This window comes from Athene noctua, unplaced genomic scaffold, assembly GCF_965140245.1.
Source record: "Athene noctua unplaced genomic scaffold, bAthNoc1.hap1.1 HAP1_HAP1_scaffold_84, whole genome shotgun sequence".
Lineage (NCBI taxonomy): Eukaryota > Metazoa > Chordata > Aves > Strigiformes > Strigidae > Athene > Athene noctua.
This window is the reverse complement of record NW_027437571.1, coordinates 168122-186025: the sequence shown is the minus strand read 5'-3', so window position 1 is coordinate 186025 and position 17904 is coordinate 168122. Positions and strand designations below refer to the sequence as shown.

Below are 17904 nucleotides of genomic sequence, written 5' to 3'. Positions count from 1 at the left end.
GGCACAGGGGAGTCCTGGGGGAAACAGCGGGGGTGAGACACCCTCAGAGCCCCCCAAATTGGGGAGGGGGGGCACACAGGAGCACCAAAGCACCTGGGGGGGGGGGGATGGGGGCAAGAGCCCCCCAGGGGAGTTGCAACCCCCCAAAGGGGGCAAATGAGGGGTCAGGGATGGGGTCCCAAAGGGCCACCAGTGCCTGGGGTGACCAGGGGGCTGTCCCAGTCCCCTCACAACCCCACGGGGGGGTCCCACCCCCCCATACCCCACCCCCCGCGTTGAGGGGCCCCACCTACCCCTGGGGGCGCTGAGAGCCGGGGCCGTAGGGCGGCACCTTCTGGGGGAAGGTGCGGAGCAGCCTCTGGACCCGCCACTTCCAGGAGAGGAGCCTCTTCCTCTGCTTCTCTGTGACCGCTTGAGGAGCGAGGGGGCATATGGGGGGGGCACACAGCCCTACAGCCCCCCCAAGCCCTACAGCCCCCCTGTACCTCGTGGCTCAGGCACTTCTCCAGGAGCTGGAGGTAACTGGTGATGTTCTCCTTGTCCGGCCACAAATTCAGGAGCGGGGTGCAGACTGGGGGGGGTCGGGGGGGCTTCAGGGATGGACCCAGACACCCTGACTCTTCCCCCCGCAGCACCCTGGGACCCCCCAAAAAAGGAAATGGGGTGGGGGGGTGTCTCACCTCTGCCCATGACACGGGTGAACAGCCCCGGGATGTTCCCATTGAGGGCGGGGGCTTCGGCAGCTTTGGCGTGGGGGGGCCCTTGGGGGGCCCCCTTGGAGCTGCTGTTTGCTGGGCGAGCGGCCGGGGAGCGCCGAAAGGCTTTCATGGGGGTCACCGTGATGTGTTGGGGCTCCTGAAGTGCCATCCGCACGCTGCCCCCCTTTTGGATGTCCTGTGGGGAGTTGGGGGACATGTCAGGAGCAGGGGGGACATGTGGGGACCGCAGGGGGGAGCAGGGACACCACCCCCCCCAGTCCTGGGAACACAGGGGGTGACCAGGGACACCTTGTGCCACTGCTGGGGACACGGGGTGCCAGGGATGTGGGGGTCCCCCCGGGGATCTGAGGACAAGGGACACCCTGTGCCACCCCTGGGGACATGAGAGGACAAGGGACACTCTGGGTCACCCTTGGGGACATGAGGGACATGGGAGACACGCTATGCCATCCCCAGGGACACCAGGACATGGGCAAAACCCCGTGCCACCCCTAGGGACATGGGGGAAACCTTGTGCCACTCCTGGGGAGTTGAGGGACACAGGGGACACCCTGTGCTACCATTGGTGACACGGGGATGTGAGGGACACCCTGTGCCACCTCTGGGAAAATAAGGCGGGGGAGCAGGGACACCCTGTGCCACCTCTGGGGACATGAGGGGGAGCAGGGACACCCTGTGACACCCTTGGGGACATTGGGGACACCCTGTGCCACCCCTGGGGACACAAGAGAACGAGGGACACCCTGTGCCAGCCCTTGGGCTGCAGAAGGGGACATGGGCCACCCCGGGGCCACCTCTGAGAACCCGAGGGCCACCCCGGGGCCACCTCAGGGTGTCCGAGGGCCACCCTGTCACCGTCCCACCTTAGCCAGCGCCCTGAGGACGCTCGGCCGCTTCCGTAGCTTCTGAATGCCGGGGAGGATCCTGTGCCGTGCATTCTTGGGGACATTCTGCGGGGACAAGGAGGGGACAAGCAGGGTCAGAGTGACCGGGGAGGGGGGGACAGTGTCTCCCCCTTCATTGGGGGACACAGGGGAGGGACACCCCGTGTCACCTGCGACTCGAGGTGATGCTCCGTCAGCCTCATCATCTCCTCGTACGTCATTTGGGAGAAAAGCGCCGTGTATTTCTGCAGCCCCAGGCTCTTCAGCCAGGAGGGGACATCTTGGGGGGGGACAGGAGTGTGACACGGGGTGGCAGGTCCCTGTGAGCCCCCCCACCCCCAAACGGCCCCCCAAACCCCACCTTTCATGCCGCTGCCCTCCTCCTCGAAGGTGTTGCGGCCGCCGGCCGGCTCCTCGGTCTGTTCGCTGCCCCAAGAGGCCACGCTGCTTTGGGGGGACAGGGGGGCGTGGTCCTCACAAGGGGGGCGGGGGGGCACGGGGACAGGGGTTTCGTCACCCCCCCCCACCCATTCGGGTCCCCCTCCCTGGGCACTGCCGGGCACCAGCGAGAGGGAGGGCTCCAGCGGGCTGGGGTGCAGCTGGGAGGGCAGAGCTGGGGGGAGAGGAGGGGGGGGTCAGGGGGTGGGCGGGGGTCCCCTCGGCGGGACACCCCCCCAAATCCCCTGCGGCCACCTGGGCCCCCTTACTGTCTCCCCAAGTTCTGTCTGTCCCCTACATTTCCCCCGCAACCCGTCCAGCCCATCCTCAACCCCCGTCCCCCCCATCCCCCCAGGCCCCTCCCTGTCCCCCCTCCCACCCCTCCTCACCCTCAATGTCCCTTCTCAGCCCTTAATGTGCCCCCCCCCCCCAGCCCCTTCTGTGAGAGACGAGAAACCAGGCCTGCGAGAAGCTAAGACAAAGAGCCTGGGAGAGCAAAAGCCGGGGCTGATGGGAGAAATGCCTCAAACCCTCGCCAGGCGAATCTCGGAGTCCCGGGTGCATCCTGTGGAGGCCGAAGCTGATAACGCTGCCCCGTGCAGCCGGGGGAGGGAGCCCTGTGGGGACAGGACGGCTCTGCCCTGGGGCACCTGGGCACATCGCAAGGGCCGGTGTCCGGTGAATGACCTTGGGTCATTAGCCACCAAATGCATATTAAAGTTAACACCCTCAGTATGCTAACGAGGGCTGACTGATCGTGCTAATTACCTCATCCCATGGCACACCTGACCCCTCCCCGGACATGGCATACGTAGCTCTGTGGGTCGACCTAGGGGACGGACCCAAGGAAAGTGGCTGTAAATCAAGGGGGGGCAGAAAGGACTCTCTCTCTCTCTGCCCCTCTCCCGGCCCCCCCGGCCGTCTGGAGAGAGCAGTGAAGGGAAGAAGCCGGACGCCAGCGAAAAGACGGCCGCCTCCTGGAACCCTCGCCGGCGGGATCAGCGCAGGGACCCAGAGCGCTGACCTGTATTCCCCCAGTCCCTCTGGCTCCCTCTTTTCCTTTTTCCATTCAGAAATGCAAGGCATATTACATTGCTCGCCACAACTTGCTGTATACTTAGCCAATTATCGTGTGTTCAATTAGTACATCGTAGGGAGTTAATAAATGCTTGAACTTGGAGACTTGCTGTCCGCTCCAGTTGGGGATTTGCGAATCTGAGTCGCTTCACCCCTCGTCTGAGCGGGACGTGACAACATCCTTATCCTGTTCTACTTCCCGGACCTATTCTATCCCTGGACCTATTAAAAGAGCGGGATTAACTGGTACTTTGCTGGGGTGAGTGCTTGCCCTGAGAGCGTGAATACGCACTTCTGCTGCACACTGTGAATTATTTTTCTCTCTCTGGTAGCTGGACTGCACTGACATTTTCTCTCCGCAGATGTGTATTCATCGAGCATCTGCTGTGTCGTCCTGCTGAAAGCACACGTGGGTTTGTTTTCTTGGGGCAATACCCGATGCCATTCCAAGACAGTCTGTGGGCCAGCTTCTGTTGGCATCATTTCTTTTGTCACGCTGGTGCCTTTTTAGAAGTCAGACTGAAATCAAACTAGTGGTGGAAAGCTCGTATCATCATATTCATGAAACACTTCGGTTAACTCATGGAGGCATCTTTACTTTTCTTCCAGAAGCAATTTTGCTGTTAAGGTTGAGTCTCTAAGATTTTGGTTTAAAAATCTTATAGACTTGTAGGGGGTTATATTAAAAAAATTTTAAAACAGAGTGCTTGAATTGCTCCAAGCTATAATGTAGTAAAAAGCTCTTTACGTCTACTCCCAAAGAGATGATGAGAAGGCTTGGTTTGAGTGCTGCTCGGAGGAGAATCTGTCCCAGGGAGCACTGCAGTCCGTTCCACTAGCAGTCATTTTATTTATTGCTTCGAATGAAAGCTTTTGGGGAAGGTATAGCAGCTGCTCTGGGTCTCTGCCTACAATTTCCAGAATGTACTCTGCAGATGTGTGCCTTGGTAAACATTGTGTTGGTTGTTTTGAAAGTCTGAAATAAAGAGCTGAGGGGATATTGGTTGGGAGAAACTGCCTGTCCTGTAGGAGTTACAGTGGGCAGAATTCACGTAATATTAACTGTATTAGTGGGTGTGTCACCAAAATCCGGGATAAAATAACTTATCGACACCAATGTGATGCAGCTAAGCAGACACTTCTTTACTGACGGCCGGACTGTAGGGAAGTGCTCTCACCAACAACACGTGCCAGGCACCAGAATCATGCACCTTATATAGAACTTCTCATACATATTCATTAAGTTGGCAAATCCCTTAATCAATCCTAACATCAAATTTTCCTCAGGCATTTCTTTGGGAATTTGGATTAATTGTTCTGTATCTGATTGCCTTCTGTTCCTTGCCACCAGATCAACCCATGATTCCACCAGCGTCACCTTCTAAGCCAATGTAAGGAGAACAATCACAAACTGATATAGAATATTAGACATGTTTCAGAGCCAGTTTTAAAGTCTTTGGGTCACAGCTTATAATTTTCCATGGAGCAGGTGCTTTCTTCACTCGGGTATAGTGTATCCAAGCACCTGATTCTGCAATCTTGACAGCCATGAAGGTGGTTAACAGTATCTGGAACGGTCTTTTTCAACGCTCCTGCAAAGGTTCGCAAGTCCACATTTTTACACAGACATAATGTCCTGGTTGAAAGTCATGCACTGGAGTTTCTAGGGATAATGTTCTGCACTCCAAATCACAGTCAAAGTTTTTCCTAAAGAAAGCAAATAGTTATACACATCCTGTTTTCCTTTTACATGCATGTTTGGATTTGGTTCTGGGGACTCATAAGGTTCTCCATACAGCAATTCATAAGGACTGACTGAGGTTCCACTCTTTGGTTGTACTCTGATTTGTAATAATGCCAGTGGAAATGCTTGAGGCCATTTTAAATTGGTCTCTTGACAGATCTTACTTATTTGCCTTTTTAAAGTCTGTTCATTCTTTCTACTTTTCCACTGGATTGTGGCCTCCATGGAGTATGCAAATCCCAAGTGATACTCAGAATTTTGCTAACATTTTGAACTATTTCTGCAACAAAGTGTGGACCTCTGTCAGACAAAATTCCAATAGGAACTTCAAATCTTGGAATTATTTCTCGTAATAACCACTTTACTACTTCATTGGCTTGTGTGGTGTGACAGGGAAAAGCTTCTGGCCATCCTGTAAAAGTATCAACCCCCACCAGGATGTATCAGTACCCATTTTGTCTAGTAATTCTGAAAAATCTACTTGCCAATAATCTCCAGTTTCTGTACCAGATTTTAATCTACCCATTTGAACTTTTTTCTTGATTACTGGATCATTTTTCAAACATACGTCACATTTTGCAGTTATTAATTTAGCCATGTCCACCATTTTAACAGATATAACTTGTTTTTATAAAGAAGTTACTAAAGCTTCTGCTCCCTAATGACATTCTTGATGTTTGGTTTGCATTATTTCTTTTATTAACAAAGGTGGAACTACTGCTCGTCTATGAGGGGTTACTGTTTTGGAGGGAATTAATGCCATTTGGAATACTCGTTCTCTTGCTGTCCGGTCGGCCAAATTACTTCTAGCAATTTCTTTTGTGTTCCTAATTTGGCGTGCTTTAGAGTGCATGATTGCTACCTGATTTGGTTTTTGAACTGCTTGTAATAATTGTAAAATTTAATTTTGATGCTCAATATTTGATCCCTGAGAGGATAATAATCCCCTTTCTTTCCACAAAGCTCCATGGACATGTACCACCCCAAGAGCATACTTTGAGTCTGTCTAAATATTTAATTTCTTCGTTTCACTTAGTTCTAAGGTTCGAATCAAAGTAATGAGTTCTGATTTCTGAGCTGATGTGGTACTCGTCAGTGCCTTTGCTTCTATAACTGTGGTGTCTGTTGTTACCGCATATCCAGCATATCAAACTCCTTGCTCCATAAAGCTGCTGCCATCTGTATACAATTCCCAGTCTGGTTGTTCCAGTGGTACATCCTTCAAACCTTCTCGACTGGAATAAACATACTCGATAGCAGCCAAGCAGTCCTGCTCCAGTGGCTCTTCTTCCTGTGTGGAACTTAAAAACACTGCAGGATTTACCAGGTTAGTTGTTTTTAGAATCACATCATCTTGTCCAGCCAGTACTACCTGGTACTTCATCATTCAGCTCAGAGAGAGCCAATGTCCCTCCTTCTGTCCTAAACCAGTTATCACCGTCTGTGGGACACAGACTGTTATTGTGCTTCCCAAAGTTAATTTCTGAGCTGCCTGTATGAGCATCACTGTTGCAGCCACAGCTCGAGGGCAGTTTGGGCACCCTTTGCTCCCCGTGTCCAGCTGTTTAGAGAAGTATCCGACAGGTCGTTTCCAGCTTCCCATCTTCTGAGTCAGCACACCCAGTGCCAGGCGTTGTCTTTCGTGAACAAACAGCTGAAAGTCTTTGGTGATGTCCACAAGTCCTAAGGCAGGTGCAGACATTAAAGCATGTTTCAATTCTGTGACAGCCCGTTGTTGTGTGGGCCCCATGTCAAAGGAGAGTTCTTCGGGCCTCATGTAGCAGTTTAGCTGTCAGACCATAACTCATGATCCAGAGGCGGCACCACCCTGTCATTCCTAAGAATGCTCTGAGTTCATGAATATTTTCCGGCTCACATGGCTTCTCAGCGTTCTGTTCCTAATTGCCGCTGCCCTTCTGAAATCTCAAAGTCCAAATATATCACAGTCTGACATGCTATTTGGTCGTGCTTTTTTTTTTTTTTTTTTTTTTTTTTTTTTTCCCCTGGATACCTTGTACCCATTCAGTGCCAGAAAATTAAAAAGATCTATTGTTACCTGTATGTAGGTAAATCTTTCTTCTGTAGCAATCAGTGTGTCATCCACATATTGTAAAAGCAAATGTCCAGGTTTTGGTTTGTCCTGTTTCTGTGTTTCAAGCTCCTTTGCCAGCTGATTTCCAAAAATTATCGGGCTATTTTTAAATCCTTGGGGTAGTCTTGTCCATGTCAGCTGTATCTTTTGTCCTGTTTGTGGATTTTCCCACTCAAAACCAAACAATTTTCTGTTTTCCTTCTCCAAGGTATACAAAAGAAAGCATCTTTTAAATCAAGCACTGTAAACCACTGATAAGCTCCTTTAAAGCTGTTAACAGCGTGTAAGGATTTGCTGCTACAGGACATATACCCTTAACTATTTGATTCACTGCTCTGAAGTCTTGCACTAACTTATATTCACTCGATGGTTTTCTGACTGGTAGAATGAGAGTTTTATACTCAGATTCACACTCCTCCTAGATTTTATACTTCAAAAATTTATCAATTTCTTTCTTATATCTGGTACCGATTGTTCTATAAAAACCAAAGCCAATTATATCTGAGCTGCCTCAGTTTCTACTCTCAAATCCGTATATTTTTTTTCTGGCAGCTTCTTTTAGTCTTTCCAGAACTGCTGAGGGAGATTCATTCTTATCTTGTCCCACCTCATACAATTTAGACCAGTTCAGAAACCTCGGCATGGCATGTTTAACTCCATATAAAATCCATTTCTGATACCGACTCAGTCTTTCTCTGTGCTCCACATTATTTGGATCCCCACTGCGGATCCCCAGACAGAAAATTCTGCTCTAATATTCCACCTGCTGTCCCACTCAATACAGTCACTTCTGCCTGTGCTTTGCCAGCCTCCAATACCATCTGTTTTTCTGTATCATCTAACACATTAGCTAAAATCACCTGTAAATCACTCCAATCCGGATTCTGTGTTCTGACGATAGTATCTACTACTCTGCCTGTTCTCTCCGGATCCTCTCTGTACACTCCTGCTGCCTGCTTCTAAGCCATCAAATCCGTCACTGAAAAGGCACTTTCACATACACCGGCCCATCATTGCCAGCTCCCTGCCGCAGGGGAGCTATTGTTTGTGCCTGCTGCCGAGTTCTTTGAGAAACAGGGGTATGAATTACAACCTCAGACGGTCCCTCATCCACATCCTCTATTCCACTACTCTCAGGTTCCTCTACCTGTTCTCTGTATTCTCTCCCCCGATGCCGTTCTCTCTGTGGAGGGGATATATCTAATTCCGGCCCTTCATCCTTTTCAGTAGAAGCAATTCTTTCCTTCAAACAATCTTTCCAAGTTCACATGTTGAACAACACTTTTTCATCTTTTTATCATCAGAAGTTATCGCCATTACTAAATTATCCCTACTAATCAACTTACATTCCTTCTGCCAATCTTTTCTTTGTCTTAAGTAGAAAAATAAATCAACTTATGGCACTACACTTCCCTTCTCTTCTACAAAACAGCATTAACTGCAAAATTATAATTCAGTGTCCCATTCATGGGCCATTTTCCCTGATCTTCCAAAGTATACAGAGGCCACCAGTGATTACAATATTCAATCATCTGACTCTGTCGCAAATCATCCTGCAAATCTCCCCAATGTGCTAACAAACATCTTAACAGAGAAGTTTTCAGAACTTTGTCATTTGCAGCCAGATTACACATACTTTTACTTTTAAACAAATGAGTCAGCTTAGATGCCATGGTTCAGTTATTTTGTTAACACAATATACAATCGATCACTCGCTCAAGTCTATCGCTTCGTCCTTCTCCGGCTGCACCCCGCGCGGGATAACAGAACCGCGGATCCAGACTCCGCACTCGCTTCGTGCTCAATTGCACGTCTCACACTTACAAACACACCCACACCTTTCTTCAATTACTATTACAAATAAAGATATAACACAATACAACACAATTCTTAATTACTATACAATATTCAATTGACGAAACAACCAATACTACAACTGAGAGCATAAAAACTTTTCACTTCCAATTAAATGCACTACTTCTGAGAACTCTATAGCATATAGGTTCTCTTGTTTCCAAAACCAATTGTCCAACCCTGCAATAGCTTTCGCTTATGTCTTACGGGCAGACGCCTCGGCTTCCAATACACGAGGATCCTCTAGCCCAACCCTGCGCAGCTTTCGCCGCGTCTGACAGGCAGGCTTGTACAGTGGGACTCTAACCCACTGTGTGGGACTCTAACCCACTTTCCACGGGTGGGACTCTAACCCACTCCTTCTGGTGGGACTCTAACCCACTCCTTCTGGTGGGACTCCAACCCACTTATCCCAGTACAAAAGAGAAGTGTCTTACCAAAATCCAGGGGATGTCGCGAAGAGCCTTATGGATCGGGGATCAATGGGTATCCCCGAGAAATCCTCAGTGCCGGCTGGAACCAATCAGGTCCCCAACTCCTCCGGTTTCTCTCAGCGAGGCCCCATCTGGGTCGCCAGAAACTGTCACCAAAATCCGGGATAAAATAACTTATCGACACCAATGTGATGCAGCTAAGCAGACACTTCTTTATTGACAGCCGGACGTGTAGGGGAGTGCTCTCACCAACAACACGTGCCGGGCACCAGAATCATATATCTTATATAGAACTTACTCATACATATTCATTAAGTATTCATACATAAGCATACAACTTCCAAGAAATCATTAACATATTCTCCTCCTACTTCCGATTCTGCACAGTAAAGATTAGAAATGTCCAGAAATGGCTCTGGGGTGTAATGGGAGTAGGTGGTCCATGAGTCGGGGGTCGCGATCTCCCCCTGCTGGAATTACCTTCTGCTTAAGGACACAGTTTTCTTGGCAGGTACCTGCAAGCTGTTACGGTCACTGCCCTCAGTTCCCATTAATCCTGGGCCTTGACAGCTACTTGCATTCTTCTAGTCCTGTGTATGTGTTATAAATCAGTTTACAAATCACCTCGTGTTTTGTTACCTAGGTTGTAACCGTTCCTACTGAACAATTATGACCAATCCCCTCGGCCTTGGTACAGGGCTATACAGTGGATTTTACAGTAGCAGTCGGTTGCTAGATTCAAAATACAATAAATGTAAAATGATTTTTACTAAAATATCCCTTAATTCTATACTTATATTAAAATCAAACACAATTTCAATTGATAATAAAATCAGTAACAGGTGGGTAATGTGCAGTAGTAACCCGGTGGCCAAACTTCAGGTAGGTAGTCTTTAAAATCTTCTGGGTGTCTCTCTCGGGGGACTTCTACTGAGGGTGGCTCCCGGAGAGTTTGTCTTGTGCTGAAAAGTGACTTTTAATGGGGCAGGGTGGAATTTTTCCCTGGTGCTGGTTTGGCAAAGGCAGGACGAGCTGGGGTGTTGGGTTTGTGGGCAGTTCCGGTCGCATCTCAACAAATGCTGGGGTGGGTTTAACTTCCCGGTGCTCCAGTGGGGCTGTGAACATTTCCTGGCGTGCTTATTTGCAGGGGGGCACCGATTGTGAGTTCCTCGTGAGCAGCTTTCCTTAAAGGAAACAGAAAATGGTGTTGTGGCCCTTCCTGACTAATAAAGCAGAGAGCGCTTGCCTTCAGCATTCCCGTATTTGTCAGTGAAGCTGCAGTGACACAGTCTAAACGGTGGGAGGGAGGATTTGGGGACGAGCCCCTTGGCAGGTGATTTGTTTCGTGATCTGGTCTGTGCCCCAACTCTCCATCTTTTGGAAGCGAGCAAGCAATTGGGGCATTGGGAGTGAAGCAGACGGCTTTCCTCTGACTTAGCTTATTTTGCAGCTGTTTGCCTTCTTTTGTGCCTCATTCTCTTCTCAGTTTATTCAGTGAGAGAAGTTAGAAATATTAATGCTGGAGGAGTCACGGCCCTGTAGATGTGGCTGTGTCGGTGGCTGACTAATTTCCTTCTGGCATCTTTATCTAAGCACTCAACTGCTGTGTACAACAAATTAAAACTGAAGGATCAGACTTCCTTGGCCGAGATTTTAACGCTGACATTTCAAAAGCAGGCTGCTTGTCCGAAAGCCTGGCAGAGCTCTTCCACGAGAGAAGCTCTGGGCTAACTTTCTGCCGTGTCAGGGGCAGACTAGAAGTATGTTGTTGTCTGGAGAAAATGCCTGACCCAAGGGAGTAAACCTGTTTGTTCTGAACATAGTTATAGGGAGTGTGAGTGACAGTAAATGGTTTGCATGTTAGAATTGTTTTTCTTATTCCTAGCTGACCTCTTGGGACTTCTGAACTGGCGATGGAACACAAACCTGTTGCAGCAGAATTTGAAGCAGCTGATGAAAGCTGATGGTGCTGAAGGGGTTAAGTAACAAGTTCATTTCTTTAAAAATAAATTTGGTATCATAATTTTGCTGAATCCCGTATTTTGTGTTATTCATACCTTTATTGTTCCCCACGCATCTGCCTCAGCCTCACTGCACGCACGTGCAGATTAAATTGTAGGCAGAGATCTCAGCCTTCGGGATGCTGATGCCTTTCTCCCTGCCCGCAGAGAACGTTTCGCCTGAGTAGTGGTAAAACGCATGGAAACGGCCCATTTCTGGAGACTAGGGTGTTTGGGGTTTTTTAGCCCTTCAGTGAATTTTTATATACAAATACATAAAGGCAAAAGCTCTTTTTCTTTGAAGATTAGAACATTGTTACGTGGTGATTTTAAATGTATTTTTAATACATGGATGTGGATGCAATCCTGCTCTGTGCTGCTGATACTTTTTAAAGAAAATTACTTCTGAAAATTCTTAGCTGAGGCAATTTATTTGCACTTCTCCCCCCAAAAAATGTAGAAAAAGTTCCTCTCAGAATAAAGTGACTGTTTTGCTGACGGTGTTTTCTGAATTGCTGTCTTAGGATAAATTTTTAGTCACAGAAACTCCTTGAACCTTTAGATCTGAGGAGTGTGCTGGTTTTTCTCTCGGCAGATCCCTTTTCTTACCCATCCCTCTCTGAGGAAACCTGTCTGGAAATGAACCACCAGCAACAAGGAGCCCTGGGCGCGTGGGCACTGCAGTGGAGCCCTCACTGATGTTCAGAGGAACCCCCGTTAGAAATGACACCTCTGTGGCACTTGGTCTTACTTATTCTGGCCTTCTCGCCGTGTCTGAAGGGTTTTTTTCCCCCCAACTGATCTTTTGATACAGGCCATCGCTGCATTTGTTTCTGCAGCATGAACCCCCTGTGAGCTGTGAAGTCGTTCTAAGCACACCGATGAATTTATCGTAAAGGTTGCAAGGGCTGACTGCTCTAGAGAGAGGGCTGGTTGGGATGGGTTAAGGAATAAGTTGCAATTATTCTGTGGAACCTGGGAATTCCGTCCTCTGTGTTAGGTGTGCAGAAAACTGTGACCATCGATTACTGCTTATTTTCTTTATGGCAAAGCTTTGACTTTTCTGGACCTTATTATTCTCACTGGGTGAGTTTATTTCGTGTCACACTTAACTGCCTGTTGGAGTTTAGAAGGGTATCCTTGACTCACTGCGCACTGACTTAGCAGTTCACTGGCTCGTACTGGCAGCTGGTTCAGCTAACAAGTGCCAGTAGAAGGTTCTTTTCATACGCCTGTCCTTTGCCTGTGGTATAATGCCTTTGTACATAGACAGGATGTTCACAAAGGGGGAACAAACACCCGTTTGTGTCCGTGCACAGCTGTGAGGAGGGGTGTGTGTGGTGGGGACAGGGAGAAGCGGGGGGTGAGATGCTCAGCATTGAAGAGTGCTTTGAGTCAGCTCGCAGGCTGACATGTGCTTGCCGAAGTCACCCCGGCCCTTGACTGCGCGTGAATGACGTCCCAGGAAAAAACCTCCAGCAATCCCGTGACAGTCGGTGTAACGTGAGTGTACAAGAAGTTTAACTCGGCAACGGGGAAAAAGCCATCCCCTTTTTCCTGTGATGCACCGTCTTGGTTCTGCTCTCGTTCCCCGTCGTTCTTCCCCGTCGCTGGTTTCTTTGTGCGCTTTGCAGTGCTTCAGAGGAATGAGCTCTGCCTCGGTGAGGGCGGTAATCCCGTGTCATTTGCTTTCCCCAGGGAGAGCAGCCCCTCGGGCAGTGAGCTGGCTTCAGCGAGCGCTTGGCGGCCGCCAGCTGCCCCAAACGCGGCAGGACCTGGGTGACAGCGGGGACACCCATCAGAGCGGGTTCACCCGAGGCCGGGACGAAGCTCCTGAGCCCCCGTAAGCACCCACCCGGGCCGTGCTGCCGCAGCACTCGCTCTCCAGCCCCTTCCCTTTCCGAGGCCGGGCGCAGCCGCGCGCCCGGGCCAGGCCCCGCAGAGCCGCGGAGTGTTCGCCCTCCCGCGGCTGGATGCGCCCCGGGCTGAAGTACCGCGGTACCGATCCTCGTGGAGCCGACCCTGCCCGCAAACGGAGCCGCCGTCGCGGCCGGGTTTGCCCCACACCCCCCTCGCCGCCCGCCCTCACCGCGAGAGGAAAATGCTTTTTTTGAGGCAGCGCTCGCATTTAGCCGGGTCCTCCAAGCGAGCGCAGCCCCAACCCAAGGCGAGGCACAAGCGGCTCCTCAGCTCCGTTCTGTGCCGCCGTGCCACGCTTCCTGCGGCTCCGAAAACCCGCCGGGAGCTGCCGACGTTCCCCCGGGGCAGGGGGGGACCGAGGTGCCCCCGCCCCGGTGCGGCCTCACCTTCCGCTTTTTCCTCCGCGGTGGCCGAAGGGTGCGAACAGCCCCTTGGGCTTGGCGCAGCGCTCCAGCGGCCGCCCCCTCCTGCGGCGAGCGGCTGGCGGCGATGAACGTGCCCGCCCGGCCGAGGGCAGCCCCGGCTCCTCGCCCCGTGTCAGCCCGGAGGGACCGCGCCGGCTCCAGCTGTCGCCGGCGGGGCTGGGGAGGGGGCGAAAAGCGAGCCGAGCGCCCCCCGGCAGCGTTTCGGTGCCCCCCAAGTCCCCGAGCCCCACCGCCAGCGCCGCCTCGTAGCGCTCCGGCTCGGCCCGGCGCTCGCGGATCGTGCGGGGAGCCGGGGCGCAGCCCAAGCCGTGGCCGGCGCCCTCCAGCAGCCGCAGCTCCTGCCGCTGCCCCTCCGAAGCCTCCTCGCAGCGTCCTGGCGGCAGCCGGGGGGGTTAAGAGCGGGGGGGGGCTGCGGGGGGGCCGCGGGGACTCACCGCGGCTGGCCGGACTCTCGCCGAGCCGGTTACAAGCCGCCGCCTCTCCCACCGCGTTCCCGCCGCGCTGCGCCTTCTCCTCCGCCTTCTGCCGCTCCGGGGAGGGGCGGGGGGTGCGGCCCGGTGTGACCCCCACACCCGGCCGGGCCCCCCCCGCGTGTGCCCCGACACCCCCCGAGGGACCCGCCCCCAGAGCAGCCGGTGCCCGGGGCCCGGCCAGTCTGACGGCCCGGTTCAGCTTCGCTGGCGCTCCCAGTGCCCCCAGTGTGCTTCGGCAGCTCCCGCTGTCCCCCACCCCGTGCCCCCCAGTGCTCCCAGTAACCCCCCCACAGACACACCCTGCAGCCAGCTCTGCCCGCTTTCACCAGTATTCCTCTAAATCCTCCCAGCATCCCCCATAAGCCCAGCACAGTGCCCCCTGTATCGCCCCCTAACCTCAGCCCAGGGCACCCAGTTACCCCCCAGTCCATCGCTAATTACCACAGACCAGGGAAGCGCTAATTAGTGCGGGCGGGGGGCACCCCAAAAGCGAGGGGAGAGCCCCATGTCACCTAACGCCCGCACCCCCACCCCTCCCGAGAGCCGTTTTTGGAGGGTTTCTCCCCATCTCGGCTCCCGGGGGGGGCAGGATCGGGCCCGCACCCCCCAAGTCTGGGGGGGGTCCCCTAAGTCGGAGGAGGGCTCGATGCCCACCCCTCCCCGTCTAATGCGTTACAAATTATTAATAAAATTGCTAACAAGGCAGGAGGGCAGTCCTGCCAATCACGCAAAACCCTCCAGTTTTGGTTAAAAAAAGAAAACCCTCCAATTTTGATAAAATCCCCCCAAAACCCCCTCCAGTTTTGTTAGGAAAAAACTCTCAAACCTCGCCATATTTGGTAAAAGACCCCCACAACCTTCCAATTCTGGTAAAAAAATTAAAACCCTCTTAACAACGTCCAATTTTGGTTAAACACACACACACAGACACACAACTCTCCAATTTTGGTAAAAAAACCCCAAACCTCCAATTTTGGTAACACACACCCCTCGCCCCAAACCCCTTCAAATTTTGGGAGAAAATCCTGACGCAACAACCCTCCAGTTTTGCTAAAAAAAACCTCCCAAAACATCCAATTTGGTAAAAGAACTCATACAACCCTCCAATTTTGGAAAAAAAACCCCAACCAAATCCCTCAAATTTTCATAAAACATTCCCACAACCAAACCTTCCCATTTTGGTTAAAAAACCCCAACAAGATGCTTCAATTTTGTTAAAAACCCAACTAAACCCTCCAATTTTGGTAAAAAAGACCCACAACCAAACCCTCCAATTTTGGTAAAACCCCAACAACTCCTCCAGTTTTGGTAAAAAACTCCAGGGAAAGAGGTGGCTGCCCCCGGGCCCAGTTCGGCGCCGACTTCGTTAGCAGCGCCGCATTTTTAATTGGGGGGTGGTGCGGGGGGTGAGGGCAGTTCCCATGGGGGAGCCCCCCGCCAGGATCTCACCGTTTCCCAACCTTCACAAAAAACCCCAAATAATTGGAAAATTCCCATTTTTTATTCTACTCGTAAAGCAGCCGGAGGCCCCGCTGTACAGAACGCTCCCCGCAGCCCCCACCCCCAAAGCCCCGCACCCCGTCACCGCCGCGGAACGATCAGACGCTGTCGATGTCCCACAGGCAGGTTTAACTCAATTTTTATTTTTTTTTTCCTCTGTGTGTGTGTGTTCGTTTTGTTGGGGATTTTTGCCATTTTCCAAGCGCTTTTCTGGCCAAATCGTGGCAGTGGCAGCTGCGGGGCGGGGCTGGGGATGTTGTATTTCCTCCCCCCTGCCGCCCACAGCCTTTAGTTTTGGATTTGAAATATAAAACGCGGCGGGTTGGTGTTTTTAATTAATATGAATATAACAGGAGGTGTGACCGTCAGAGCTTCACAGCTTTGCTGACAAAGGTATCACGAGAGTCAGTTGCTGAAGCTGCAGTTGTACAAAACCAGTCGTGACACAGGGGTTGATTTTCAGTTTGTGAAGATGATGGAATATTTGACAGTGACTGGCCACGGAGCAGCTCTCGGTGTCTTGCCCCACAGCGGGGTGAGCAGCTCCAAGTGTTCAGAGATGAAGAGAGAGAGGAGGGCACCCCGGAGTGAAACTTCCAGCAATCCTGGGACAGAAGTTCTGACCCAACAGATGAAAAGAAACACTTGCCATGAAGTTCTGACATTCTGTGACTCGAGACAATCACTGTAAGAATAAGAAAAAATGGAATTTCGCCCTTTTGTCGCTCACCCTGCAGGCAATACAACGCTCTGCTTTCCCAGGCGCATCTCCCAGATTTCTGGAGACTTTGGCCATTTAGCCCAGAGGAACTCTTTTGTGTTTTCTGTGCAACAGACCCCGTTGTATAGAACGAGCCCAGCAAGTACCAGATTACAGATCACTGGGTGATGTTGCCCACAGAAAATGTTGAGACCTCCCCGGGAAGGGTTAAGCCACCAACAGCAGGCTGCAGCGTGGTTTTCTCGTTTTACCCCTTTATCTCAAAATTTTGGCATTCTTAATAAGACCTGTGGCCAGCTCAGGTTTTTCCAGTGATTTTTGTTTGGCCTTTCGTGAGGGACAAGGAGGGATTTGCTGTCACTGGATTCCAGCTGCCCTTCTGAGCCGAAGCCTCACAGGCAGCGCAGGACCCGTCGCTAAAACAGTTTGCTTGGAGTTCGTGGCCGAAATCTGCTAAAGCCGTGCCTTGGCCAAATTCTGCAGGGTGCCGGGATAAAGTTGCTGCTGGGGGAACCGAGCTGCTGACGCGCAGCCTCAGTTTATCGCCTTGTGACTGAGGCTGTTTCGCTGCTGGACAAAACAAACCTGCCTGCACGGCCGTGGCGTGCCGGCCCGCTGGAATCTCCGCTTTAAGCGTCAAACTGCCTCGGGCTCCTGAACACACCGGGGCTGAGCCAGCGTTGCACTCGCCAAAACTGTCACGGACAGCCACGATTATGGCAAGGAAGCTGCTGTATTTCTAAGGACGCTAAAGCGAGGTTTGTTTTTCTGCTTCCAGATCATCACGCACGTGTTCTGCACTTACCTGGACTCCAGCTGCTGCCTCACCCCGAATATCCCGAGGGCAAAGCCTTCGCTTCCCAACACTTCGTTCAGAGCCCGGATAAACCAGGGACCGGCGCTCACGTTGAGCTGCCCTTGGCCTCCGGGCTCTCGTCAGCACCCTTGAAATCCCCGACGCCTTTGAACCTTTTCATTCCCAGACGCTTCGGATGGAAACGTCTTTTGCACCGACCAGAGCAGCATCAACCCGCCCCACTACGAGCTGACCTACGAGCTGATCAGTCCCTGCTCCTCCTTACATCGGGACTCTAAACCATCACATCGTACAAAGTCCACCGCAGTTCCCTTGACGTTTCAATGCTCTATTCTGTCGGTGATCAAAAATGCCCAGAAATCCCCACCAGGCAGCGAGTCCTTTCTTGTCTGTGGCTCTGCCCCTGATCACACGGTCTGTTGGGCCGTTTCAGGGCCATCAAGTCACCCGGCTTCAAACAACCCTCTTTTCTTGGTCTGTCTCCCGCAACCGTTCCTCGATGTTCCGTTTAACATTTCCCATTTCTGAGAAGTTAATCTTAGAACCTTTAAAAGCATTAAAGGCAGACGCTTGGATTGTCACCCATTTCTTGTGCCTGTCTCAGTTAAAATATTATAATCAGCTTAAGCATGCCTAAACGAAAGGTTTCCACCCGTCCGTCCTCACCCAGGATTACCTGGGCGGGGTTTTTGGCCAGCCGTGCTCGGGCTGTGCAGGGGACGAACGAGCAGCACAGCGTGGCTCTGTGACTTCAGACTAGCGGAGCACCTGCAGCCTCACAGCAGTTTACTGATTCCGAGTCTCCG

At 51.6% G+C, this 17904-nt stretch overlaps 1 protein-coding gene across 1 annotated transcript; it reads right to left on the bottom strand.

Moving 5' to 3' along the window:
* Positions 1-289: 289 nt before the first annotated feature.
* LOC141955037 (uncharacterized) lies at positions 290-17258 on the bottom strand. Its single transcript, XM_074895098.1, has 5 exons — positions 17188-17258; positions 16867-16976; positions 13549-14264; positions 486-894; positions 290-411 (listed from the first exon to the last, which is right to left on the bottom strand). The coding sequence occupies exons 1-5, from the start codon at positions 17256-17258 to the stop codon at positions 290-292; spliced, it is 1428 nt and encodes a 475-aa protein (XP_074751199.1).
* Positions 17259-17904: the final 646 nt, after the last annotated feature.